This window comes from Triticum aestivum, chromosome 4D, assembly GCF_018294505.1.
Source record: "Triticum aestivum cultivar Chinese Spring chromosome 4D, IWGSC CS RefSeq v2.1, whole genome shotgun sequence".
NCBI lineage: Eukaryota > Viridiplantae > Streptophyta > Magnoliopsida > Poales > Poaceae > Triticum > Triticum aestivum.
The window spans coordinates 487031256-487056736 of NC_057805.1; the positions used below are offsets into that span (position 1 = coordinate 487031256).

General features: G+C 48.5%; 3 protein-coding genes and 1 pseudogene across 4 annotated transcripts; 1 reads left to right on the forward strand and 3 right to left on the reverse strand.

Annotated features, from left to right (window-relative positions):
- Positions 1-254: 254 nt before the first annotated feature.
- On the reverse strand, positions 255-1568 carry LOC123098903 (glutathione S-transferase F11). Its single transcript, XM_044520978.1, has 2 exons — positions 1233-1568; positions 255-896 (listed from the first exon to the last, which is right to left on the reverse strand). Exons 1-2 carry the CDS (start codon positions 1432-1434, stop codon positions 418-420), a joined length of 681 nt encoding a protein of 226 aa, XP_044376913.1. The 5' UTR covers positions 1435-1568; the 3' UTR covers positions 255-417.
- Positions 1569-4205: 2637 nt separating this feature from the next.
- On the forward strand, positions 4206-5898 carry LOC123100501 (probable carboxylesterase 2). Its single transcript, XM_044522427.1, has one exon. It carries the CDS (start codon positions 4786-4788, stop codon positions 5752-5754), a length of 969 nt encoding a protein of 322 aa, XP_044378362.1. The 5' UTR covers positions 4206-4785; the 3' UTR covers positions 5755-5898.
- Positions 5899-8543: 2645 nt separating this feature from the next.
- Positions 8544-11426, reverse strand: LOC123098905 (F-box/LRR-repeat protein 10). 2 transcript variants are annotated; one of them, XM_044520981.1, is made up of 5 exons: positions 11118-11426; positions 10805-11010; positions 10559-10652; positions 10000-10215; positions 8544-9924 (listed from the first exon to the last, which is right to left on the reverse strand). In XM_044520981.1, the coding sequence occupies exons 1-5, from the start codon at positions 11313-11315 to the stop codon at positions 8788-8790; spliced, it is 1851 nt and encodes a 616-aa protein (XP_044376916.1). In that variant the 5' UTR covers positions 11316-11426; the 3' UTR covers positions 8544-8787. The 2 variants fall into 2 exon arrangements, with proteins under 2 accessions (XP_044376916.1, XP_044376915.1); XM_044520980.1 differs by having other exon boundaries at positions 8544-10215; positions 11118-11423.
- A 3661-nt stretch (positions 11427-15087) lies between these two features.
- Positions 15088-25481, reverse strand: part of LOC123097118 (ABC transporter G family member 45-like) — a 29414-nt pseudogene continuing 19020 nt past the window's right edge.

The window sequence follows — 25481 nt, forward strand, 5'->3', positions numbered from 1 at the left end:
TGTATACTAGCACATTTTTCTATAGACTTGATCAAACTTAAATAAGTTTGACTTAGGACAAAGCTAGAACTTCAAATAATTTGGAATGCAGAGAGTAAAATTCAATAAGTAAAGAGATTTCAAGAATGGACCACTGAAAGTAACAGGGTAGTAAACCGACATCTCATGGACAGATTTATGTGGATTATGGGATGCAATCGAGTTCCTACAGGCAACAGCACAGAATTGAGAAACCAGAGGAACATATCCAACCATGCAAACTCAATAATACCACAGAGATAGATAGCAGGATAACATATTGTACAAAGCAGCCCGAGTCTTTCACAACACAATAACATTTAGGAGTGATGGCAACACATAACAGAATGTGACTAATTGCCACCAGAAGCTGCTCGGCTAAAAAAACTGAAGGGGCCCTCAAGCTTTAGAGGGCCGTGGTACACTCTGCAACTCGACAACCTTCTTCCATGACGGACGAGCCGAGACCTCATCCCACCATCTGGACAGATTCTTTCTCTCGGTGATCAGACCCGCCTTGCCGGCCTTGCTCACGAGGAGATCAGTGTTGGGCATGTGCACAAGGTCGGCAAGGGTGAACTCGTCGCCGGCGAAATACTGGCTCTCCGCCAGCCGCCGCTCATACACGTCGAGCACCTTGGCGAGCTTCGCCTCATTCTGCTCCACCACGGCCATGTCGGTGGCCATGCCCATGAGAGGCGCGAAGGTGAGCTGGAATGCGATGGCCAAGCTCGGCGGGTTAAATGCTTGGCCTTCGGACTCTACCCATTGCTCGATGGCAGCGCGGCCTACCGCGCCGTCTTCTTTCCGGCCTAGGAGAGTCTGGTTGCCACGGTCGGAGTACTGGTCACAGATGTAACGGCAAATGGCCCTTGACTCTGCCAAAAGATGAACCATACAGCATGTGAACACAAACGACCATTTACAGATATCTTTCTTTTCTTTCGCATTCACAGACCAGTCAATCAATCATCCATTAACCTCCTTTCCGAAGAAAAGAAATCAATCATCCACACATATGAACATGCCAACACTGGAATTTACCCTAAATTCAGAAACTGGATAATAATTACTGATAAAATGGATACAGATCTGAGTACAATTTCCATCTTTATCAACGAAAGGCACTTGCAATTGATAGGGAAGCAAAGAAAGATGTGAAGAAACTAGCTGAAGAAATAGTTGAAGAGGTGGGGGAGGGAGTGGGTACCGACCGAAGACGGTGGTGAGGTGGTCTTTGAAGGCGGGGACCTGGCCGAAGGGCTGGAGCTTGAGGAAGGAGGGGGACTTGTGCTCGCCCTTGGACATGTCCACCGCCTCGAGCTGGAACGGCACGTCCTTCTCCAGCAGGCACGCCGCCACGCGCGCCACCGCCGGCGAGATCGCCGGCCCGTACACCGTCACGGGCGCCGCCATCGCCGCTTCTCCAGAGACCTAGACGGGCGGACGGACGGGGGATAGGTGGGTAGGAGATAGCTAGTGTCAGATGCTACCGCACAGCAAGAGCATGACTCTGCCTGCGGCCAGCGGCCCGTAAAGGCATCTCCAAAGCCACCCGCCACATACACAAATACAAAGGCCACCATCTAATGCTACCTGCATTCATTTAAAAAAAATTAACCAACCAAACGAAATTTGTGCAAACACGGTGAATTTCAAATGAACCGGACGACATTCATGCAAATGATGAATTCTCATTAGATTTTGAACATTTAGAAAAAAAATAAAAAATTGTATCTACCCGACCCTAAACCTATCCTACGGTGGTGTCCGTCGTCCAAGCCCTTGTCGTCCTCTATCCGTCGTCTCCATAAGCACCGGCGCTAAGACCGATGAATTGAAGTTGTGTTCTCCTGCGAGGAAGAGTAGAACAGACGGACCGACCCACATGGACGCAAGGCCCTGCCGCCTCCGATGCCATATTCATCATCAGAGGAGTCTGCGTCTTGTCCGTCGCCAGTGGACATGAGGTCCACGATGGAAATGATGGCGCTCGCGCTGTCATCGTCTCACTGGGCGGCCGGATAGTTCGTCGGCAGCGCGTAGGAGGCGTAGTTGGCGTTGTTCTCCTCCGCGGCGGTCGCTTCCTAGCGAGCGGCGGCTTAAGCGCAGATGGCATCGTAGATGGCACGCTGCTCCGCGACAAAGTTGGGGTTCGTGGCGGACATGGCCGCCAAGGCCTCCGTCAATCGGTGCTGCTCCAGGAGGAATATGTTGTACCGTTGTTCCTACTGCGTCTGCTAGAACGCCAACGTAGGTGCTGACGCGGGCTCTCACCTCCGTCATGGCGGTGTTATGGTGCGCCTGCGCCTGCTCCATCGCGAAGCCGGTGTGCACGGGCGCGGGCGCCGGTGTCTTCGGAGCCCATCTCCATGGTGGGGCCGTCCTCGTCGTCGGAGACCTCGGGCGAGCTGGTCGGCAAGCCGGCCTCGATCCGCCTGGCACGGCGGCTCTGCTAGGCGACCGCAAGGGCGGCCACCTCTTGCTTCATCTCCCTGGAAAGGCTCTACCACAGAGCTTCACCGCCTGCAGTCATGACGGATGTTGTGCAAGGAAGGAGGATGCGGAGCGGCTTGTGTTGTGACGTGGGGTTAGCCAGGTGTGGTCGCTTTTAAATAGTGGATTCCGGTGAGGCCAGGTGTCCGGATTCGTCAATGTGCGGCGCCGGAGTGGGTTTCTCGGACGGCGAGCCCGCTTAATGGCGGCATACAGACGGATGGGGCATTGAACGGGCGTTGTAGATATATGTCCCGTCCTGTCCAGTAACCCGTCTCCGAAGAGGCACGAACACTGGGGACGCGTCGCGGGCGACGCCCTAGGGCGGCGTGCCGCTTCAATGGCGGACCTAGCGAGAGGTCGCGTCCGCTCTGGGCTGGCTTCAATGTGGAGTGGCGTGCTCTACAGCGGCATAAATGCGGGCAGGTGGCGTCGGGCGGAACCGCACGCGAGCGATTGAGGAGGGGGTTTGGATGGGCCAGGGCGGTCGGAAGCAGGCATGGGTGTTATCCGGACGCCCGCAAAACCCCCATATTTGTCTCTTGTTCAGTACGTCGGAACCGTCCCGCGGACCTATACCGAGACAGGTCCGCGTTGGATGGCACAACATGTCCGACTCGTACGGTCGGGACGGATACATGCGGCTTGAGAGTTGCCGTTGGAGATGACTTAATGTTTTTTGCATTTCTATGTCCTAACATCTGACAGATGGGGCAAGGTTGGATTTTCCCTATGGTAGCTTTTTTTTGGGAATCCCTATGGCAAATTTGTTTCAAAATTTAGAAATTTGGTTTGCAATTCTTTATTGGGCTCGTTTGATTCAAGGAAATCTTATACTCCCTCTGATCCGACATTGTATAGAGGCTGAGTCAAGATGTTATTATAACCAATGTACTACCTCTGTTTATTAATGTAAGACATTTTATCAGTTTAAATAGAAGTAGAATCTTGTATTATAGGACGAGGGAGTAATACTTTGGAGAAATTTGATTTTTAGGAATTATTTTTGTGTACATTGTTTGATTCGTAGGAATCCATATCATTCTTTCTAGGGCTACTTTGCACCCTATTTTGGTAAATAAAAAAATCCATCCGCTAAACCTCATAGTACATTTTTTTCCTATAGTGTTTAATACTCTCTTATCCGACTTATTGTAGTTTTTTAATTCTATATAATTATATGTTTTTCTTTTTCATGTACTTTGAAACTCCTGCGAATCAACCGCTTAATTCGCTCATGAAAACCGTTCCAGCGGGGCATCTTCTTGCCTTCTCTCAACGCCCGCGACATTGCGAGTCTCTGTCTTCTTCGTCCGCCTCTCTTGCGGCAGGAGCAACGGGGACCTCTACAGTTTCTCTCCAGTAAGAAGATAGGATAAGTGTTGTTTGCTTTCCGAGGTGCCCAGGTGGTGCGGTCTTCGGATCTAGCGAGATTTGTGTCCGGTGGTCGATGCACGACATTCCCGGTTTGCGTTGGTGTCGATTGTTGCAGTAGTGTTTGGTGTTCTGTACCAGGGTACGTGGATGACGATATGTCGTGGTGCTTCTCTTCTTCGACCACGTTGGATGAAGTTGACGGCGCCAGAATCTAATGAACATGGGGAAGAACCCCGACCGACATGCCACAAAGTTTTGGTATCGTCGCTTGCGGAGGTCCGTTTCATCGGCTCAAAAGCATCCTTATAGGCGAATGTGCTCCTCCATGTATGAGTAAGACCGTAGTTTCCCTCTTTCGTCGACGTTGCCTGATGACGGTGGACCATGTCTCCACATGGCACAAGGTACTTCCAAAGTGGAATTCTAGTTTTCAGCGGGAATTCTAGTTTTACTTCTCGTGGGATCTTTGATGCAATATTACAAGACATCTATGTTTTTTTATGTGATCATGTGCATACTGTTTGTAATCCGTTTGTCAATGGGTAGTCACATGCCTGGCTGCCCACCCTGCAACTGCCCATCCTTGCTTTGACACCAAATTTGCATAGCTCAGCTGCTTTGTTCGCGATCAGATCTTGGTTCAGCCGTTTGACCGGCACACGGTACAGTGCTAGAACGGCGGCAAGCACGGAGCCATTTTCTCTCTCGTTTATTTTCTACGGCGGGGAGCACAGGGTTATCGGGAGCATCTCCTCCGCGCACTCCCCGCCGTGTCCCATTCCCCGATGCTTCGCCGTCGCCCATATTCATCTTCCAAATGAAGCTCACTCCTCCACTGCCATAGCCGCCCGCCGCGCCATCCCTGATTCCTTGCCGTATCGTTTCGCCCGTCAGATGGACCCTGAGTCCGAGGTCACGTTCGAGTTCGTGCCGGTGATCCGGCAGTACAGGAGCGGCCGCGTCGAGCGCCTGCTCCCCGTGGACCACGTCCCTCCCTCCGTCGACGCCGCCACGGGAGTCGCCTCCAGGGACGTCGTCGTCAACCCGGCCACCGGCACGTGGGCCCGCCTCTACCTCCCCGCCCCGGCGTCCCCCGTCGGCGACGAGAGCGGCAGGCTCCCCATCATGGTGTACCTCCACGGCGGCGGTCTCGTCGCCGGCTCGGCGGCGGACGCGCCCGAGCACGCGTTCCTCAACCGCCTGTGCGCCCGCGCGCGCGTCCTGGGCGTGTCCGTCGAGTACCGCCTCGCGCCGGAGCACCCCGTCCCGGCCTGCTACGACGACGCGTGGGCCGCGCTCCGGTGGGCCGCCGAGGGCGCCGACCCGTGGCTCCGGGACCGCGGCGACCGCGGCCGGATGTTCGTGGTCGGGTACAGCGCCGGCGGCAACGTCGCCCACAACGTGGCGCTCCGCGCCGGCTCGGAGGCCGACGCGCTCCCCCGCGGCGCCCGGGTCAGGGGCCTCGGGCTCCTGCACCCGTACTTCCTCTCGGCCGAGAAGGCGGACGGCGAGCACTCGTGGCTGAGGGGCAAGCTGGAGGAGCTGTGGCCGTTCGCGTGCGGCGGGCGCACCGCCGGGCTGGACGACCCGCGGGTCAACCCGGTGGCCGACGGGGCGCCGAGCCTGCGGCGGCTCGGCTGCGACCGCGTCCTCGTCTGCCTCGCCGACGACGAGCTGCGGCTCCGAGGCAAGGCGTACCACGACGGGCTGCTGGGGAGCGGGTGGGCGGAGGGCGACGCCGAGCTGCTCGACTCCGTCGGCGAGGACCACCAGTTCTTCCTCCGGGAGCCCCCGACCGCGACGGCGCTGCTTCTCATGGACCGGCTGGCCGCGCTCCTCGGCGCCGGCGAGAACCAGCAGTAGACCAGACGTCAGGTGCTGGCACTAGTGCGTTTGGTGTTGTACTAGTACTCTGTTCTACTCTGCGTGTATCTGGAATTTTATGCGTATGATGCGTGGAATAAAACACTCTCATAACATAAGTCATAACTGTGAATCATTTTACCGAAGCAACCGCAACTCCTCCACAACGGTTTTCGGCTGTCTCTCCCTCCCAGGCGATATAGAGGCGAGCGGCTCCTGTTCCTATGCTGCTGAAGCCACTGGCTCCCCTTCCCTCCGCTCGTCGCTCCGGCGACGGCGGTAGGGCGGGGGAGCCAGTTCCTTCTCTCTAATGTCTAGGTATAGGATTGGTCTTGTCCGGTGTCGGTGCTCGGTTGATGACGATGTCGTCGTCGCGAATGAAAGTTTGTAGTCTGGGCCACCGCCTCGATGGCGTTCTACCACGACATCGAGGAGCCGTGGGTTTGTACCCAGGAAACGTCTCCAAGATGCCGGTGGAGGTCTTGCTGCGGATCCTCTTTCTTTAGCTTTGTCCACGTCACGTCGGCTGTTCCTCCAGCGCCATGCGGAGCCGGAAGTGTTCGTGTTGGAGGTGGCTAGCGCTGAGGCGCTGGTCTCGTCGGAGAGATGGTGCAACAAGGGTTTTTTCGGCGGCAGAAGATGGTTGGCGGTTCCGGAGCCTCTCGGCCACGTTCCTGCTCGAGAATTTCAGAGTCGCGGTCCAAGTGAGTTGGAGATTTGCTCGGGCCGACAGCCCACAGAGACAAGTGTGGTGAGTGGTGACGGTCGTGGTGGGCTTACAACGCAGCTGCCATGGCTTTCTCTTGGATCTTGGCTAAGTGGAGGCCACTTCTTCTCCTTTCAGGCGGATGCTCGGGTGAGGGCGGTGGTCGAAGTTTTTGGTCATTTTGTTGGTGGCTACAAGGATGAAGAGGAATTTCATGCAAATCTCATTTGTTGGGAGCGCTTCCAATATTTTTTTTTCTTGGTGTGCTATTTCTTTGGATAACTGTAGAGAAATGTCATATTTGCTGGAATTTATCGATGTTACTAATATAAATGTGGTACTTCTAAAAAAAACTGTGAATAATTTTGATCTTGTTAACTAAATATATCCACATACCTTCTCAACAGGAGAAGTCCGCACACTCGCATAACTTAAACCGTATGATGTTTCTATTGCCAATTTTTTTGCAACAATGTCCGGATGCTTCATTCAGTTAAGAGCTTTCAACAACAATGCATAAGGACGACGATAACTGCCACACGTGTGGCATTTAAGGGGTTGTGCCGCACGCCCTGTGTGGCACGGAGACAACCCCGCCCACACGAGGCGTCCGGGCGCACCCCGCCAGCCCGCACGTTCGGTGTGCGGCACGATCGCCCGCATAAGCACGTCCGGGCGAGCGACCACGCGGCCCGCACGACCCGTCTCGGCCGTCGCCCCTCCCCGCCTGTGAGCCACACGCCCCGCGTGGCAGTAACCACGCGTCCCGCCGCGATTGCCATGGTCCGAACCCTCTTCAGTTGCCATGTTGCCATGTTGCTGAACTGCAGTTGCCATGTTGCTGAACTACAGTTGCCATGTCTGACAACTACAGTTGCCATGGTGGCTGAACTGCAGTTGCCATCTTAGGTCAAGTGCCGGATGCCATTTTTGGGCAACTGCAGCTGTTGCCATGTATGGTCTGGTCTACTACAGTTGCCATGTTTTGAAAACTTTAGGAGTTGCCACCTACTAACATTGGACAGTTGCCATGTAGCACTACAAAAACATGGCAAAAACATGTTTCGGGTAAAAGAGAGAGTTGTCATCTGCTTACAAGCACACTAGGGCAGTTGCCATGTACCCTGCAAAAACACATGGCAACTGATAGCTTTTGGTGTGTGGGAGAGGAGACGGGCACGTGGGCGACGGTGGTACCTTTAGGAGTTGCCACCTACTAACACTAGACAGTTGCCATGTAGCGCTACAAATAGATGTGGCAATAAATAACACGTTCGGGTGAAAGAGAGTTGCCATCTGCTTACAATCACAAATAGGGCAGTTTCCATGTACCCTTCAAAAACATGGCAAATGACAGCTTGGGTGTGGGAGAGTCGGAGAATGGGTAATCGTGGGAGATGGGGAAACAGAAGTGGTGCGCGGCGTGCGGGCGCGACGGCAGTTCCACCGCACGCCCCGACTAGCAACCGTTGACCGCGGAGAGAAAACCGGCGTGCAGGCGAACTCCCTCACACGACACACACGAGTTGTCCTACGTGGCACACAAAATCAGCCTTTTCATTCCAAAAATCATGCAGAAGGCGCTGGACAGCGATCGAGGCGTGTGGGCGAGTTGGCTAACGCCCACACGTGTGGGCGTTGGTGTTTCCGATGCATAAACATCACACGTCAGCCACACAACAATAGCATCACACGTTTTGTGCCTATTTAGGAGTAATAATGTTCCTTTTTTCGTGGATGATTAGGCAAGTTAGACGCCTGAACTGTCTTTTGCCACAACCACTCAGAACACAGGTTACGTGAGAGATGAGGGAACTCGCCATTTTGCCGAAATGATCTGCACCGAATGTACATTATACAATACTGCAATCAGCTTATGATGATGGATTTGTTTCACTTATCCATAATGATGTTGTTCCTTTGGAGGGGGAGATCGGCTTACAGAGCATATATATAACACATCTACCTGATAAATTTAGAAGCCTATTTACGCAGGCACGGCCAAGAAAATTCAGTACAAACCTTACAAAAACGGCAGGACAAAAGGCATGTGTAGAGAAATATGAAAAAAAGCAGCAACATGTGAGGAAGCAAATGTTTCCATAAATAACATCCAGAATCTGAATACTACAGCATATATAGCACAATGTAACAACAAACAGGATGCCATATGCACACGGAACGGGCACATGAGGAAAGATAACGGCAAGAAAATATAGCTTATCCGGTAATACAACAAGAGACCAACACACGACTGATGAGAGCTGTTTCGATCATTCTGGGGCAAGCAAACATGGCACACGGCAGCATAGGGCCAAGTTGCTGCATTACTCCTCATTGGTGGTTTCCGCGTCGGATACCGGCTCACCGTCCAACTGCCAGGGCTCAAGATCTTCGGAATCATCGTCCTCGTGCCGACACCACTCGCCGGATGTGTCCCGGTATGGTGTCCCCAGTTCCTCGCCGCCACATGCCAGGCGCAAGAAAGGGCGGGTTAGAACCAGGGCGTCGACCATGATCCTGTTCAAGCTGCCTTTTAGCCCGAGCCATCGCAGTCTTGGGAAGAGTGGTTTCTTAAACCACTTCATTGCAAGTAATGTGATCCCGCCGCAGTCGTAGAGATCCAGCAGCTGCAAGGTGCTGCCGCAAGTTACCCCCTCGAATTGCATGGATGCAAGAGCCTTCACAGAAGCATCCCCTATTTCTGGATTCTCTCGCAGCCGCAGCTCAGTAAGGGGAGTTCGGGCCCGCACTATCACCATGATAGCGTCGTCGGTGAGACTTGGGATTCTTGAGAGATCCAACGCATGTAGGCTCTCTTTAACAGAACCAGCAAGCAGCAAGGGTATGCAATCATTTGTTAGCTTATAGCAGCCCCTCAGAGATAATGAAGCTAGCGGGCATACTCCAGCGCCCAGATACTCCATTGCTTGATTAGTGATCACGGTTCCATCCAACACCAATTTCCGCAGCCTGGGAAGGCAGCTCAGGGCTCTTACAGCTTCATCACCCAGACTCTTGCAATCTTTAAGATCCAAAACATTGAGATCCTTGTTGAATGACAGCCTCTCAATCCCAACATCAGTTAGTAGAGTACACCATCTCAGACTCACATGTGTTAGGCAAAGGGAGGTGGCAACAATGTCATGGAAAACAAGATCAGTGAGATGGCTTCCATTAGTCACCTTAAGCTTATGAAGACCTGGACAAGAGTGTATGATAGCCCTAAACCCAGTGTCCGTTACACGGGAGAAACCACCAAGACAGATACTCTCCAGATTTGAGCACTTCTCGGACATTAGCAGAATTCCCAGATCATTTACATGGCGGAAAGACGTGTATATGAACTCCTGGCTTCTAATTAGAGATAAATGTTTCAACTTACCCTTCGGATTGATCTGCTGAAGACCAGCATCTGTGAGATCTGTTGCAGTTGCAGATTCAGGTTCCATAATTGGTGAATCCTGAAGGTCCAGATGTGTCAATAATGGAAGTGCTGTTGATATGGACCCAATCAAATCGTCGGTGATGAACTCAACTGTGAGGCGCAACTTCTGAAGGCTAGGAAAAAAGACAGGTGCCTTGACATAACCAATGCGTTGTCGCGACTCGATAGCCACAGCCAGAAGTGCAAGTAACATTTGCAATGGGATAAAACCCATTTCAAGAGAGGACAGGCCTTGAGAAGCAGATGACCACACATGGCTGAAACTGGGGTCATCGAACTTTGAGAAATCAAGTGCCAAGCTGAGAGTCTGCAAATAAAAGGCATGTAAGTTGTCAGTTCAATTACATACCAATAAAGGTACTCAGATCTCAAAGTAAATCACACAACTGTTTATGGGACGGCAATAGCTACTGTTGATAAGCAGAAACTCTCAAGGCCTCAGCATTGACTCCAGCTAGTGTGTTGTATGTTAGTCAGAAGATCATGCAATGTAAGTCAATTAGAAGTTGATAGCAATAGCATCATTTGGCTTTAGTTAACTACTAATTCACTATTAAATGCTCCAGAATGGGGCCTGTACGGCGCTGTTCAATCAAAGGAGGTGATGACTGTACAAAATCAAATCTGAGATGAAACCAATCCGGACCTACCTCCAAACTCGAACATCCATCGAGCAACGCCTTCAGATCAGAGAATGCCATGGCCAAGCCCCTCCGATCAGCAAGCGAGTTCAGAGACAGCACCCTGCATCCAAGCAAAAGAAGAGATACTTATTTCTGAATGTCAACTTCACACCGCACAACAGAGCCAAACATAGTTCACCATGCGCAATCGATTTGTGATATGCATACAGGCGCGAGCGCGGCAAAACAAATCACACCGTGCGGAGGTAATACCTGAGATCCGGGCAGGTGGCGCTGAGCTCGCGGAGCAGGCGGCCGCTGATGCCGTTGCAGTTGCGGAGGGTGAGCTCGTGCAGGCCTGGGCGGGCGAGGCAGTCGACGGCGGCGTCGTCGAGCCGCGCGGCGTCCAGCCGGAGGCTCCGCAGGGCCGGGTTGCGCGGCAGCAGCGGGCGGAGCAGGTCGTGCGTCAGCACCTCCTCCTGAACCAGCCAACATGCACACAAACAAGAGACGTAAGTCAGCAAGCCGCAGTCGGTCGGTGGCGGCGTCGCGGTACGCCGAAGTGAAGCAGGGTCGGGGCACTGACGTCGAGGTGGAAGGCGGGGAGGAAGGAGAGGGCGTGGGAGGCGCAGGAGCGGAGGCAGCGGCAGACGGCGGAGGCGAGGAGGAGGGAGCGGACGTCGAGGCGGGAGAGGATGGTGGCGACGACGGCGGCCGGGAGCGCGGCGTCCATCGCCGGCGGCGGGTCGGGGGCCGGGTCGTCGATCGGATCTGGCGCGGACATGGCGGTGGTGGGCGGTAGTACTGGCGCTGGGAGGAGAGCGGACGGACATGGGCGGGTTTTGAGCCAGAGCAGAGAGCCGTCGCTGCTTCGCGGAAGCTTCCTTCCGGATCACATGGGCCCACGCGCCGCTTGGTGCGCTGCGGCGGCTGTTTTGTGGGGCCGGAGAGCGGTGGACCACGCCGTATTTTGTTTTCTCATCATCAGGAAAAAGACGTTCAGCGCGCTATGTTGATGAGAGTGGATCATCACCTCCCCTCCAAGTACATGAATGATGTAAAGAAAAACGGGTTGGTTATTTCTAAGTTGCCTCAGAATTTAGCCGGGGTCATACCATTCTACTAGGACGTTGAGACAACGTCCCGGTCGGCCATGATGTGCTCGGCCAGGTCTCGCGAAACGTGCAGGAGTGTTGTGCGTCCGACGATGACGAAGATAATGGCGGATATGTATAGATGGCCAAGGGGCGGCAAAGGCGAGGAGGAGGGAGAAGGCGTCGAGGCGGGAAAGGAGATGGATTGTGAGGAGGAAGATAAACAATGCTCGGACCGGGACCGTTGGATTGGCATCCCACGGTTTGGATAGAATCGACTAAAGTTGATAGAGTTTTTCGAGTCGAGTGATGTTTAGGTGGTCCAAAGAAAAAGGGAAAACATTCTTAGCCGGCTCATGTGCCATATATTGGCCTTTCTGTTATGGTGCTTGGGAATTTGGGCAATTGGGCATCCATTTGGTTTCCAACATGCACAATATCGATCCAAAATCTTCAAATTACTTGCATCCCTCCTAGCAACAGGCATAACAATCAAAGAATCTTCACCAACTAACAGATGAGACATCGTTTGAGCATCCCTATAAACATTGATTCCCACTTGTTCTCCTCTTACTATTGCAACTGCAACTAGATCACTGATGGCATGCGGTGTTACGCTCATCCATTTTGGCATTGTGATGTTAGGGATTGATACAAATATATGAAGGATTTTACTTTGCTTTAAAATTGACATGAATTAATTTGTATATTTTAGTAATTGTTTGACTTTATTTGGTACATTGTAATTGTGGTGGGCATTCTCTTTATTCCCGTTCCATCATTTTTGGGTAGATTTGTTGGGGTTACATGGTCCAACAAAAGAGCTCTATAATCTCCCTTATAGTTAATATGTATTAACTTTTCCACTAATGACTAGCCTGGGTTGTGTGCATATGTGAATAGACCATGGGCACGCCCCTCGTAATCCCTTCTAATCAAGAAATCATAACAAATCTGAATAAAAATGAAAGAACAAGAGAACATATCAATGTCAACAAAAGATGCAATTTAATAAAAATCAATAATGATTTTGATGTTCACCTCCAATTAATGGTAAATGCATCGGTGGATCAACTTATGGCACAAGGTTGTACATGCACATGTCATCTTAATTCAAATATCAATATGTAGTAGTTACCGAAACATCATGTTGCGAAGAAATTTGACAAACCGAAGATATATGGAAGTTTCTGTGAACATAATATTGCTTAGTCTTCATAGCCTTCCCTCCTCTTCCCGAACATGGACTTAGTCTGTGGGATACCTCCATGGGCTTGTCATTCTTCCCTTGACCTTGTGCTCACCATCTTTTGATTCACCAACGCCTTCTTCTTCCAAGAATACATGTATCGCGCCACTTGCCATGGAATGTTTCTACTCTTTACCTTCAACAACACACAACAATGACGATAATCATAATTAGCCGACAAAGTGAAGCTCGAGGAACCTAAGGGAGTGTTCTTAGTTTTCACATGTGGGAAGAAACAAGTAGCTTTTGATCATTAATAGTGTGATTTTGCCATATCAGATGTATCAACATGAATACTATAAATTTATGGTGTGCATTGACTATTATTTTTATGATAGAATGGTAGGTATATCCATGAATATGACACAAAGTTAATTTTCACATCGACCGGTTTGAAAAGTTTTTTTTAACTATGTACAGCGTAGTAGCGCGATATTGTCAAGTACTAGCATAAATCACAATTGGATGCTTAAAACACAAGCACTGATGCAAAGCTATTGATGTCTAATATAAATATGAAGTGCACCGAGACTGCATAGGTCCAGGACCACAAACAAGTCATCATCTAAGAAATATGCAACTAGACATAAAAAATCTTTCGCCGAAGCAAGTATGGTCTCATTATCAAAATCAACATCTTGCAAAGCATCTCGATGTAATTACTCCTATAAAGGATGTTGGAGTATGCGCCTTCCAGGGCACCTCGCGGGTGAAGAGGCCCTCTGAGCTCTCTGCCGCCGGGTGGCTTGCTATGGGGGCCTCTCGTGGCGGCTCCGCACCGTCCGATCTACACACATGGCACGCGTCCAGTGACCCCGCTGGGAGGTCCATGACGGGTGGACTGATGGGCGCCCGCAGGGCCATTGTCATTGGGCGGAGGCTGTCATGCATGTGAGAGTTGTCCCTCGCGTGACGACCCAACTAGACCCGTCTGTCGGCGTGTACGACCCGCGTCGGGCTGGTCCGGTCACGACAAGCGGGGATTGCGTCGCGGTCGCAGCGCCGGCTCGCGCGTGGGTCCGTGTGCGGAGCCCGACTTAGCCGACTAGCGCATGGGGCCAGGCAGCCAGGACGCAGAGGGGCTTGGTCATGTGGTGGCTTTCGGTCCCGGATGGGGTGCTTTGCCCGCGTGAGTCGGGCACCGTGCATTGTGCCGTCCGACCAGACGCTGTGTTGCGCGAGTCGGGCACACGTGCTTGTATGGTGCGCTCAACTGGTTGTGTGGAGGGTTGTTCAGCCGGCTATGCTGCCTGGGGGCCGCTTGCCCAGTTATTTCGGTTACCCGGCGATGATGATGATGCACCTAGGATTCGTCTAGGTCACCAGGGAGAGGAGACGTTGGGAGGGGAACATTCGATTTATTTTTGGCGTTGCGCCGACGAGCGATTCATGTGCTACTGTTTTTCTCATGAGGAACGAGACTAAATGACCTTTAGTCTAGAGACAAGGGCCTAATTAACCATGAGTCTGCAATTTCTGTGGGAGTAGCTACCCAACGAATATCGGTCACGGCAGCACCACCATGAGACAGACATCTAAGAGCATTTCTAACAGATGATGTAAAATTTGGTGCCCAAAAGTGATATTAGAGTAGGAGAGAAAAGATTTTTGGGCACCGGAAAATAACAACAACGGGCTTGGGTTTGGGTTGGGACGTAGCATTTTATTTTTGTTCTATACACATCAACGGGAATGGGCTCACTAATGGAGGTTTCTACTATAGTGAAAAGTGTTTTTAAGCGAGTCACAAGCAACTTAGAGTTCACCTCATAGATAACATTACCATAACTCATAAGTCTAAGTTGAGATACCTTGTCTCGATTACCATCCTGCGATATTATTACAATTGTTGTGTTCTTCCATCCCTCTGGAATGGGGAATGTGTGTGTGTGTGGGGGGGGGGGGGGGGGGGGGTGCTAGGTATTTTTGGATTGAGTTTAGGCTGGTCATAGTGGGGAGTAACTTAGACTAATAACATGCATGTGTTACTAGTCTATGTTACTACCCCTATAATGGGTAGTAACATATGTGTAGTGTCATGCATCACCTTATTTATTGCTTTGTAGACTCATTTTGCGTTGGGAACCGCTATGTGATGGTAACATATTATGTTACTCTATTTGCCTCTCTCTTCATTAATTACCTGACACATCATCTTTTTTGCTTATGTGACATGTATGTTACTATCTACGTTACTCCCACTATGACCAACCTTAGGGACCCTGCTCCCAGTGGCGGACCTAGAATCAAAGCACTGGGGTGTCAAATAGTGCAATTTGATCTAGATACCATCATAATCATAGAAATACTCTTCAAGTAGCATTAAATGGTTGTATCATTAGCGTCTAGTGTGTACTACAAATTAGATTGCACTTTTAGGGGGGCGGGGGGTTTGCATGGCACTGCCACTAGATCTGCAATTGCCTGCTCCGGATGCTCTAATAACAAAAGTATACTACACCTAAGGGTAATCTATAGACTCATTATGGAACCTTCCTTAATAATCTCTCCACCCACCTGAATTTAACTAGGTGGGCCCATTCCATCCAACCAAAAAATCCACCTAAGCCTATTCATTAATCCCCGATGATGTAATCCGCACATGTAGCATTTCTCCTCTAAAAATATGAAGAAACAAAATCATATATTCTTCTTAAAGAACATGTCTATTTCTTATTTGATACTCCCTTCGTCCCTCCTTATAGGAATTTTTTTTGGATCTTCTAAGAACTTGGGTATGAGCAACCTGCTATCTCCTTGAACAATGGATTAACAATTAGCTGAATAGTTAGATCCAAAGAAGCAGCCGCAAACTCCTCTCCAAGAAAAACTTAGGGCTCCTCTGCCTCCCGCCGGTGCGGCCACCGGTCCGCCTCGTCTCTGGTGGCCCTAGGGCCATGGAGGCACGATGGACCCCAATCCTTGTTGGCCGGAGCGATATTGGTTCATTTTTTTAAGTGTTTTTGTGAGTTCGTTTAAGGTTTGTGTCCTGCTCACGATGATGAGGCGGTGGCGTTGAATCATGTTCTCCCCGCCTAGCCCCGTTCCGGTGATGAGTTTAGCATCATCGAAGGATGTGTGGAGGTGTGTCTCCGAGGGATCTCGCGGGATTCGGCTGGTGCTGGTCTTTGGTGGTTCCACTTGGATCCGGTCTTTATTCGTGTTCGTCCATGTATCTACATGTTGGATCCTTTTGATCTATACTTCCTTTCATCAGCGACGGTTGTTGTTCTGGTTCGCTTATCCTGTGTGACGTCAGCACGAGGAGTTCCCGACTATCTACTACAAGAAGTTTGGCCTGACCGGTGATGACAGCGCGAGCCTTCGGCTTGCTCCGGTGCTTGTAGTCGTCACTAGATGGTCTACGAACATGTATGTAATTTTTTTTGTATTCGTTGTACTGCCATGACATGATGAATAGATCGAAAACTTTCTCGCAGAAAAAGCCAATAGTTGAACTGTCCCGGCAAAAAGAAGAGCTGAACTGGTAAAACAAATAAATTTGTACTAGTACGAGTTACACCAATACTATTATTCATTACAAAAATAAATCTACACCAAAAGTGCTATTGTGAGCTCGAACTCACGTGAAATCGGATGAACAGTAAATGCTGAAAAAATAAGAAAAAACTGAATTTTGTTGGCAAGAAATATTAATATTTTTTCAACATACGTGCAATCTTTTGTGATGAAATCACATTCGTGGAGGTGCGGGGAAAAACAAATTTGATGCTCTAAAATGCTTCCAAAAACACTTTCTTTGGAGCATTGTTTTTTTTTCACACCTCCACGGATGTGATTTGATCACAAAAAATTTCACGGGTGTGAAAAAAAATCAATGTTTCTTGCAAAAAAAATCAGAATGTTTTAAATTCTTTTACTATTTTTTCAGAAATTACCGTTCATCTGAGCTCATGTGAGCTCGAGCTCACAAATTCCACAGTAGGTGGTCTATGAACATGGATGTAGTTTTTGTTATTTGTGTATTCTTTGTACTGCCATGGCATGATGATTAGATCGAAAACTTTCTCGTAAAAAAACAATGAGCTGAACTACTAAAACAAATAAACTGTACACCAGGTTCTAGGGACGTGAATGACAGTCACAAAGAATAGAGTCACATATCGTGCGACGTGACAACAGTCGTAGACTCACAAAGCTTCACATCCCTCCCTGTCCCTGTTGCCATCGATCTACCATGTCTTCCAACCAAAATCCTGCAATAGTTTCACCTCTTCCGTCCAAGCTTCCAATCCAAAGGTCATAATCCGCTAGGCGTCTCGCACTTCAGTTCAAATAGGGTTTAATTTCTCACGTCTTCGACTCTGGTTCTTCATTTCCACCGAGTACGAGCAGCGGCGGCAGGCATGTCTGAGAGGAGTCCCGACAACTTCCAGGGAACCACCAAGGTTCTGGCTTGGGAAGCGCACCACAGCAGCGGCGCAGAATGCCAGGCAAGATGGTTACGTGGCACGGCCGGGCATTCTGGGCCCTTGTCGTAAGTCCACGAGACGGGGCGACGGGGTCATATTATCGTGAGTCTTTGCTCGTCTCCGCAAGCTAATAATACACTATGGTTTGGGTATCTTTGTTCTGAGTTGGCCTCTGGCCTTTACGCAGTAACCATCACGCGAGAATAGTTATGGGCCTCGATGTCGCAGTATCAGCCGAAGCTTTGTCAGACGTCCAGTTCAGCAGTGCGGCACGGCTGGGCCGGCACCCCAGGGGTGGTGCCTAGGTCCGCCTTGCGCGCAACGACCCGGAGTGCAACGTACGATGGGCCCAGACCCCGGAGTGCTTAGGAGGTAGACCGGCGGGGACCTCTCTGCTGAGCCTAGGTAGGGCTACGACGTGTTGATCTTTCGAGGCCGGGCATGACCGAGGAAAGTGTGTCCGGCCAGAGTAATCAAGCGTGTTGGAAAACGTGATGCACCCCTGCAGGGAAGATTATCTATTAATAGCCATGTCCACGGTAACGGACGTTCAGACTTATATCCTGATCTTATACAACTACAAATGGATGCTTGAGATATGTGGCTCCGAGATTGCTTTCCCGCAGGGAGTCGGGGAAGGATCTCTGGGCGTTGTTGCTACAACATGTTTGTTAAATTAAATTGCTATTCTTTACTCTTCTACATGCTGCAAGATGCTTGGAGCTGCTTGAAGATGCTAGTCTTCGATAGGCTAGGCCTTCCCCCTCTATTCTGGCATTCTGCAGTTCAGTCCACATATACAACCATTCCATTTGATACCAATGCATACTTAGTATAGATCTGATGCTTGCGAGTACTTTGGATGAGTACTCATGGTTGCTTTGCTACCCCTTTTCCCCCTTCTTTCTTCTTTCCGGTTGATGCAACCAGATGGTAGATCCTTGGAGCCAGGTGCCACCCCCGTCGACTACTACTACATGGAGGCCGCCGAAGACCAGGAGTAGTTAGGAGGTCCCAGGCAGGAGACCTTGCCTCTTCGATTGTTGTTGCTTTTGTGTTAGCCTTCTTAAGGCATCCTTGTTTAACTTATGTCTGTTCTCAGATATTGTTGCTTCTGCTGACTCTTGTGTATCGAGCTGTGTATTCGAGCCCTCGAGGCCCCTGGCTTGTAATATAAAGCTTGTATTATTTTGATTTGTGTCTAGAATTGTGTTGTGATATCTTCCCATGAGTCCTTGATCTTGATCGTACACATTTGCGTGTATGATTAGTGTACGATTGAATCGGGGGCGTCACATTCTGCTTCTTGAGCGGCGCCGCATTTGTGGCCCTTCGCTTTAAGGCGATGATTTTGCTATGTTTCCAAGTTGACCTTCCAGGCGAGCGTGATCGTCGGATACTCCACCACGACCGTCTCCGGCAGCTTCCCCTACGGGTCCATGCGTTGACGGCCGCGAAAAAGGACTGAAATTGGGTGGAGAGCAACAGGATCAAAGAGGGGAGTGGGGGATTTTGCCGCGGAAACAACGCGCCCACCTACAAAAGCACAGACTCCAACCTAGTTTTTGGTGGGCATGGGGCGTCGGAGTCCTATGTGGCTCGTGTTCATACTCTCGCAAAGCCCCCCTCGTTTGGTTCCATTTTGCAAGAAAATTACGGTCCGGACTGCTCCACGGATCAATGAGGTCGGCATTGGATGGTGTTCGGTGTTTGGACAGCTACGATCGGACGGATACCGGCAGTTTGGGGTCAGCCTTGGAGATGCCCTTACCAATGCTCTTGTTTTTGTTACATACAACCCCCCCCCCCCCCCCAAAATAATCTTGTGATTAGATTGATGAGGTCTGAACGGGACCATGATGGAAGAAAAAGATCACGAACAGTTCGACTCGTTACCATTGCGATGTGGACTATAGGATGATATACCAGTTAGCCACTCGAATAAACTTTGGAGAGAATCGGTGTACAGGGTGACGGCTGCGCGCGACGGGCGGCTCGTTGCTTCACTGACACCACTCTGGCCTCATGCTTGCATCATGGCCGCAGGTACGTGGCCGTGTGCACCAATCAAACGTTTGCGCTGAGTATATATGTCGTAAACATTTGTATATGCTTTTACATATTCTATCGCATTATATTTTCTAATTTGATCTGGTCATCAACATTGCTATAACAACAATCCAGTAAGGCTGCACGTACAATACAAATGCTTGCACAAATCATGTGGTTATTCACACACTTTATATTGCAGCAGCAAAATCCTTGTGGTCCTGTGCTTATTTGTGACTGAGTGTTTCTCTTATCATAGCTTTATACTATTATAAGCACTTTACTGATTAGTGTGTATTTGCAGTCCGTTATTCAATCAGTCTGCACTACCTTCGCTCGAACTTTAGGTGCTTGATCAAGATGAAGAAGAGGAAGGCAAAGAGGGCGATGACGACCAAGTGCAGGTAGGTGATAAGGTTGAAGTAGCGACCCTCGAGGCCAAGATAGCCCTCGAGGAACTCCCGCACCGTTTGGTCCGGCTGCCCCGGCACACGGATCAGCTCCATCCGATCACCCAGTTGTGAGAACATGAGCCCGTATACTGTCCATGCCGCTGGATTAGCCCAGTACACCCACCTCCACCATATTGGGATCAGCTGCATCCATATTGCCACAGTTTTGTTGTTCGTTATGTTAGGCATGGACAAAATCTCATGACCTTTTTAAAATATTTTCATTTTCAGGAAAAGTTCAACATTGGATTAAATTATGAGCCTATGTGTGGTTTACTTATGAATTCCATGAGGCTGTCATAATTAAGATGACATGGTTAGGGATATATCAACTGTGAGAGAGTAGTACCTGTTGGGGAACGTAGTAATTTCAAAAAAATTCTTACGCACACACAAGATCATGGTGATGCATAGCAACGAGAGGGGAGAGTGTTGTCCACGTACCCTCGTAGACCAAAGCGGAAGCGTTAGCACAACGCGGTTGATGTAGTCGTACGTCTTCACGATCCGACCGATCAAGTACTGAACGCATGTCACCTCCGAGTTCAGCACACGTTCAGCTCGATGACGTCCCTCGAACTCCGATCTAGCCGAGCTTTGAGGGAGAGTTCCATCATCACGACGGCGTGGTGACGAGGATGATGTTCTACCGACGCAGGGCTTCGCCTAAGCACCGCTACGATGTTATCGAGGTGGATTATGGTGGAGGGGGGCACCGCACACGGCTAAGAGATCAAGAGATCAATTGTTGTGTCTATGGGGTGTCCCCTGGCCACGTATATAAAGGAGTGGAGGAGGGGAGGGGCCGGCCCTCTCTATGGCGCGCCCTAGGGGAGTCCTACTCCCACCGGGAGAAGGAAGGAGGGGGCGCCGCCCCTCCCCCTAGTCCAATTCGGACTAAGCCTTGGGGGGGGGGGCAGCCTCCTCTCTCTCTTTGCCCTAAAGCCCAATAAGGCCTCTATACTACCCGGCGAATTCCCGTAACTCTCCGGTACTCCGAAAAATACCCGAATCACTCGGAACCTTTCCGATGTCCGAACATAGTCGTCCAATATATCAATCTTTACGTCTCGACCATTTCGAGACTCCTCGTCATGTCCCCGATCTCATCCGGGACTCCAAACTACCTTCGGTACATCAAAACACAAAAACTCATAATACAATCTTCACCGAAACTTTAAGCGTGCGGACCCTACGGGTTCGAGAACTATGTAGACATGACCGAGACATGTCTCCGGTCAATAACCAATAGCGGAACCTGGATGCTCATATTGGCTCCTACATATTCTACGAAGATCTTTATCGGTCAAACCGCATAACAGCATACGTTGTTCCCTTTGTCATCGGTATGTTACTTGCCCGAGATTCGATCGTCGATATCTCAATACCTAGTTCAATCTCGTTACCGGCAAGTCTCTTTACTCGTTCCATAACACATCATCCCACAACTAACTCATTAGTTACAATGCTTGCAAGGCTTATAGTGATGTGCATTACCGAGTGGGCCCAGAGATACCTCTCCGACAATCGGAGTGACAAATCCTAATCTCGAAATACGCCAACCCAACAAGTACCTTCGGAGACACCTGTAGAGCACCTTTATAATCACCCAGTTACATTGTGACGTTTGGTAGCACACAAAGTGTTCCTCCGATAAACGGGAGTTGCATAATCTCATAGTCATAGGAACATGTATAAGTCATGAAGAAAGCAATAGCAACATACTAAACGATCAAGTGCTAAGCTAACGGAATGGGTCAAGTCAATCACATCATTCTCCTAATGATGTGATCCCGTTAATCAAATGACAACTCATGTCTATGGCTAGGAAACATAACCATCTTTAATCAACGAGCTAGTCAAGTAGAGGCATACTAGTGACACTCTGTTTGTCTATGTATTCACACATGTATCAAGTTTTCGGTTAATACAATTCTAGCATGAATAATAAACATTTATCATGTAATAAGGAAATAAATAATAACTTTATTATTGCCTCTAAGGCATATTTCCTTCAGTCTCCCACTTGCACTAGAGTCAATAATCTAGTTCACATCGCCATGTGATTTAACACCAATAGTTCACATCACCATGTGATTAACACCCATAGTTCACATCGTCATGTGACCAACACCCAAAGGGTTTACTAGAGTCAATAATCTAGTTCACATCGCTATGTGATTAACACCCAAAGAGTACTAAGGTATGATCATGTTTTGCTTGTGAGAGAAGTTTAGTCAACGAGTCTGCCACATTCAGATCCGTATGTATTTTGCAAATTTCTATGTCAACAATGCTCTGCACGGAGCTACTCTAGCTAATTGCTCCCACTTTCAATATGCATCCAGATTGAGACTTAGAGTCATCTGGATCAGTGTCAAAATTTGCATCGACGTAACCCTTTACGACGAACCTTTTGTCACCTCCATAATCGAGAAACATATCCTTATTCCACTAAGGATAATTTTGATCACTGTCCAGTGATCTACTCCTAGATCACTATTGTACTCCCTTGCCAAATTCAGTGTAGGTATACAATAGGTCTGGTACACAGCATGTCATACTTTATAGAACCTATGGCTGAGGCATAGGGAATGACTTTCATTCTCTCTCTATTTTCTGCTGTGGTCGGGCTTTGAGTCTTACTCAATTTCACACCTTGTAACACAGGCAAGAACTCTTTCTTTGACTGTTCCATTTTGAACTATTTCAAAATCTTGTCAAGGTATGTACTCATTGAAAAAACTTATCAAGCGTCTTGATCTATCTCTATAGATCTTGATGCTCAATATGTAAGCAGCTTCACCGAGGTCTTTCTTTGAAAAACTCCTTTCAAATACTCCTTTATGCTTTCTAGAAAATTCTACATTATTTTAGATCAACAATATGTCATACACATATATTTATCAGAAATGTTGTAGTGCTCCCACTCACTTTCTTGTAAATCCAGGCTTCACCGCAAGTCTGTATAAAATTATATGCTTTGATCAACTCATCAAAGTGTATATTCCAACTCCGAGATGCTTGCACCCGTCTATAGATGGATCGCTGGAACTTGCACATTTTGTTAGCACCTTTAGGATCGACAAAACCTTCTGGTTGCATCATATACAACTCTTCTTTAAGAGATCCATTAAGGAATGCAGTTTTGACATCCATTTGCCAGATTTCATAAAATGTGGCAATTTGATAGCATGATTCGGACAGACTTAAGCATCGCTACGAGTGAGAAAATCTTATCGTAGTCAACACCTTGAACTTTGTCAAAATCATTTTCGACAAGTCTAGCTTTGTAGATAGTAACACTACTATCAGCGTCCGTCTTCCTCTTGAAGATCTATTTATTTTCTATGGCTTGCCGATCATCGGGCAAATCCATCAAAGTCCATACTTTGTTCTCATACATGGATCATATCTCAGATTTCATGGCCTCAAACCATTTCGCGGAATCTGGGCTCATCATCGCTTCCTCATAGTTCGCAGGTTCGTCATGGTCTAGTAACATGACTTCTAGAACAGGATTACCGTACCATTCTGGTGCGGATCTTACTCTGGTTGACCTATGAGGTTCAGTAGCAACTTGATCTGAAGATTCATGATCATCATCATTAGCTTCCTCACTAATTGGTGTAGGAGTCACAGGAACTGATTTCTGTGATGAACTACTTTCCAATAAGGGAGCAGGTACAGTTACCTCATCAAGTTCTACTTTTCTCCCACTCACTTCTTTCGAGAGAAACTCCTTCTCTAGAAAGGATCCATTCTTAGCAACGAATGTCTTGCCTTCGGATCTGTGATAGAAGGTGTACCCAACAGTCTCCTTTGGGTATCCTATGAAGACACATTTTTCCGATTTGGGTTTGAGCTTATCAGGATGAAACTTTTTCACATAAGCATCGCAACCCCAAACTTTAAGAAACGACAACTTTGGTTTCTTGCCAAACCACAGTTCATATGGTGTCGTCTCAACGGATTTAGATGGTACCCCATTTAACGTGAATGCAGCTGTCTCTAATGCATAACCCCAAAACGATAGTGGTAGATCGGTAAGAGACATCATAGATCGCACCATATCTAATAAAGTACGATTATGATGTTCAGACACACCATTACGCAGTGGTGTACCAGGTGGCATGAGTTGCAAAACTATTCCGCATTGTTTCAAATGAAGACCAAACTCGTAACTCAAATATTCTCCTCCACGATCAGATCGTAGGAACTTTATTTTCTTGTTACGATGATTTTCCACTTCACTCTGAAATTCTTTGAACTTTTCAAATGTTTCAGACTTATGTTTCATTAAGTAAATATACCCATATCTGCTCAAATCATCTGTGAAAGTGAGAAAATAACGATACCCGCCGCGAGCCTCAACACTCATCGGATTGCATACATCAATATGTATTATTTCCAATAAGTCAGTTGCTCGCTCCATTGTTCCAGAGAACGGAGTCTTAGTCATCTTGTCCATAAGGCATGTTTCGCAAGCATCAAGTGATTCCAAAATCCCATCAGCATGGAGTTTCTTCATGCGCTTTACACCAATATGACCTAAACGGCAGTGCCACAAATAAGTTGCACTATCATTATTAACTTTGCATCTTTTGGCTTCAATATTATGAATATGTGTATCACTATGATCGAGATCCAACAAGCCATTTTCATTGGGTGTATGACCATTGAAGGTTTTATTCATGTAAACAGAACAACAATTATTCTCTAACTTAAATGAATAACCGTATTGCAATAAACATGATCAAATCATATCATGCTCAACGCAAACACCAAATAACATTTATTTAGGTTCAACACTAATCCTGAAAGTATAGGGAGTGTGCGATGATGATCATATCAATCTTGGAACTGCTTCCAACACACATCGTCACTTCACCCTTAACTAATTTCTGTTCATTCTGCAACTCCCTTTCGAGTTACTACTCTTAGCAACTGAACTAGTATCAAATACCGCGGGGTTGCTATAAATGCTAGTAAAGTACACATCAATAACATGTATATAAAATATACCTTTGTTCACTTTGCCATCCTTCTTATCCGCCAAATACTTGGGGCAGTTCCGCTTCCAGTGACTAGTCCCTTTGCAGTAGAAGCACTTAGTCTCAGGCTTAAGTCCAAACTTGGGCTTCTTCACTTGAGCAGCAACTTGCTTGCCGTTCTTCTTGAAGTTCCCCTTCTTCCCTTTGCCCTTTTCTTGAAACTAGTGGTCTTGTTAACCATCAACACTTGATGCTTTTCTTGATTTCTACCTTCGTCGATTTCAGCATCACGAAGAGCTTGGGAATCGTTTCCGTTATCCCTTGCATATTATAGTTCATCACGAAGTTCTAGCAACTTGGTGATAGTGACTAGAGAACTCTGTCAATCACTATCTTATCTGGAAGATTAACTCCCACTTGATTCAAGTAATTGTAGTACCCAGACAATCTGAGCACATGCTCACTGGTTGAGCTATTCTCCTCCATTTTGTAGGCAAAGTACTGTCAGAGGTCTCATACCTCTTGACATGGGCATGAGTATGAAATACCAATTTCAACTCTTGGAACATTTTATATGCTCCGTAGCGTTCAAAACCTTTTTGAAGCCCCGATTCTTAGCCGTAAAGCATGGTGCACTAAACTATCAAGTAGTCATCATACCGAGCTTTGCCAGACGTTC

Bases quoted from the DNA above. Each gene is read 5' to 3' on its own strand.
- LOC123098903 (XM_044520978.1), bottom strand. From the start codon at position 1,434: ATGGCGGCGCCCGTGACGGTGTACGGGCCGGCGATCTCGCCGGCGGTG. The intron at 897-1,232 runs GTCGGTACCCAC...ATCTTTTGGCAG, and splicing joins CCACCTCACCACCGTCTTCG to AGTCAAGGGCCATTTGCCGT.
- LOC123100501 (XM_044522427.1), top strand. From the start codon at position 4,786: ATGGACCCTGAGTCCGAGGTCACGTTCGAGTTCGTGCCGGTGATCCGG.
- LOC123098905 (XM_044520980.1), bottom strand. From the start codon at position 11,315: ATGTCCGCGCCAGATCCGATCGACGACCCGGCCCCCGACCCGCCGCCG. The intron at 10,653-10,804 runs GTATTACCTCCG...GCTTGGATGCAG, and splicing joins GCCACCTGCCCGGATCTCAG to GGTGCTGTCTCTGAACTCGC. The intron at 10,216-10,558 runs GTAGGTCCGGAT...TTTTATTTGCAG, and splicing joins ATGGATGTTCGAGTTTGGAG to ACTCTCAGCTTGGCACTTGA.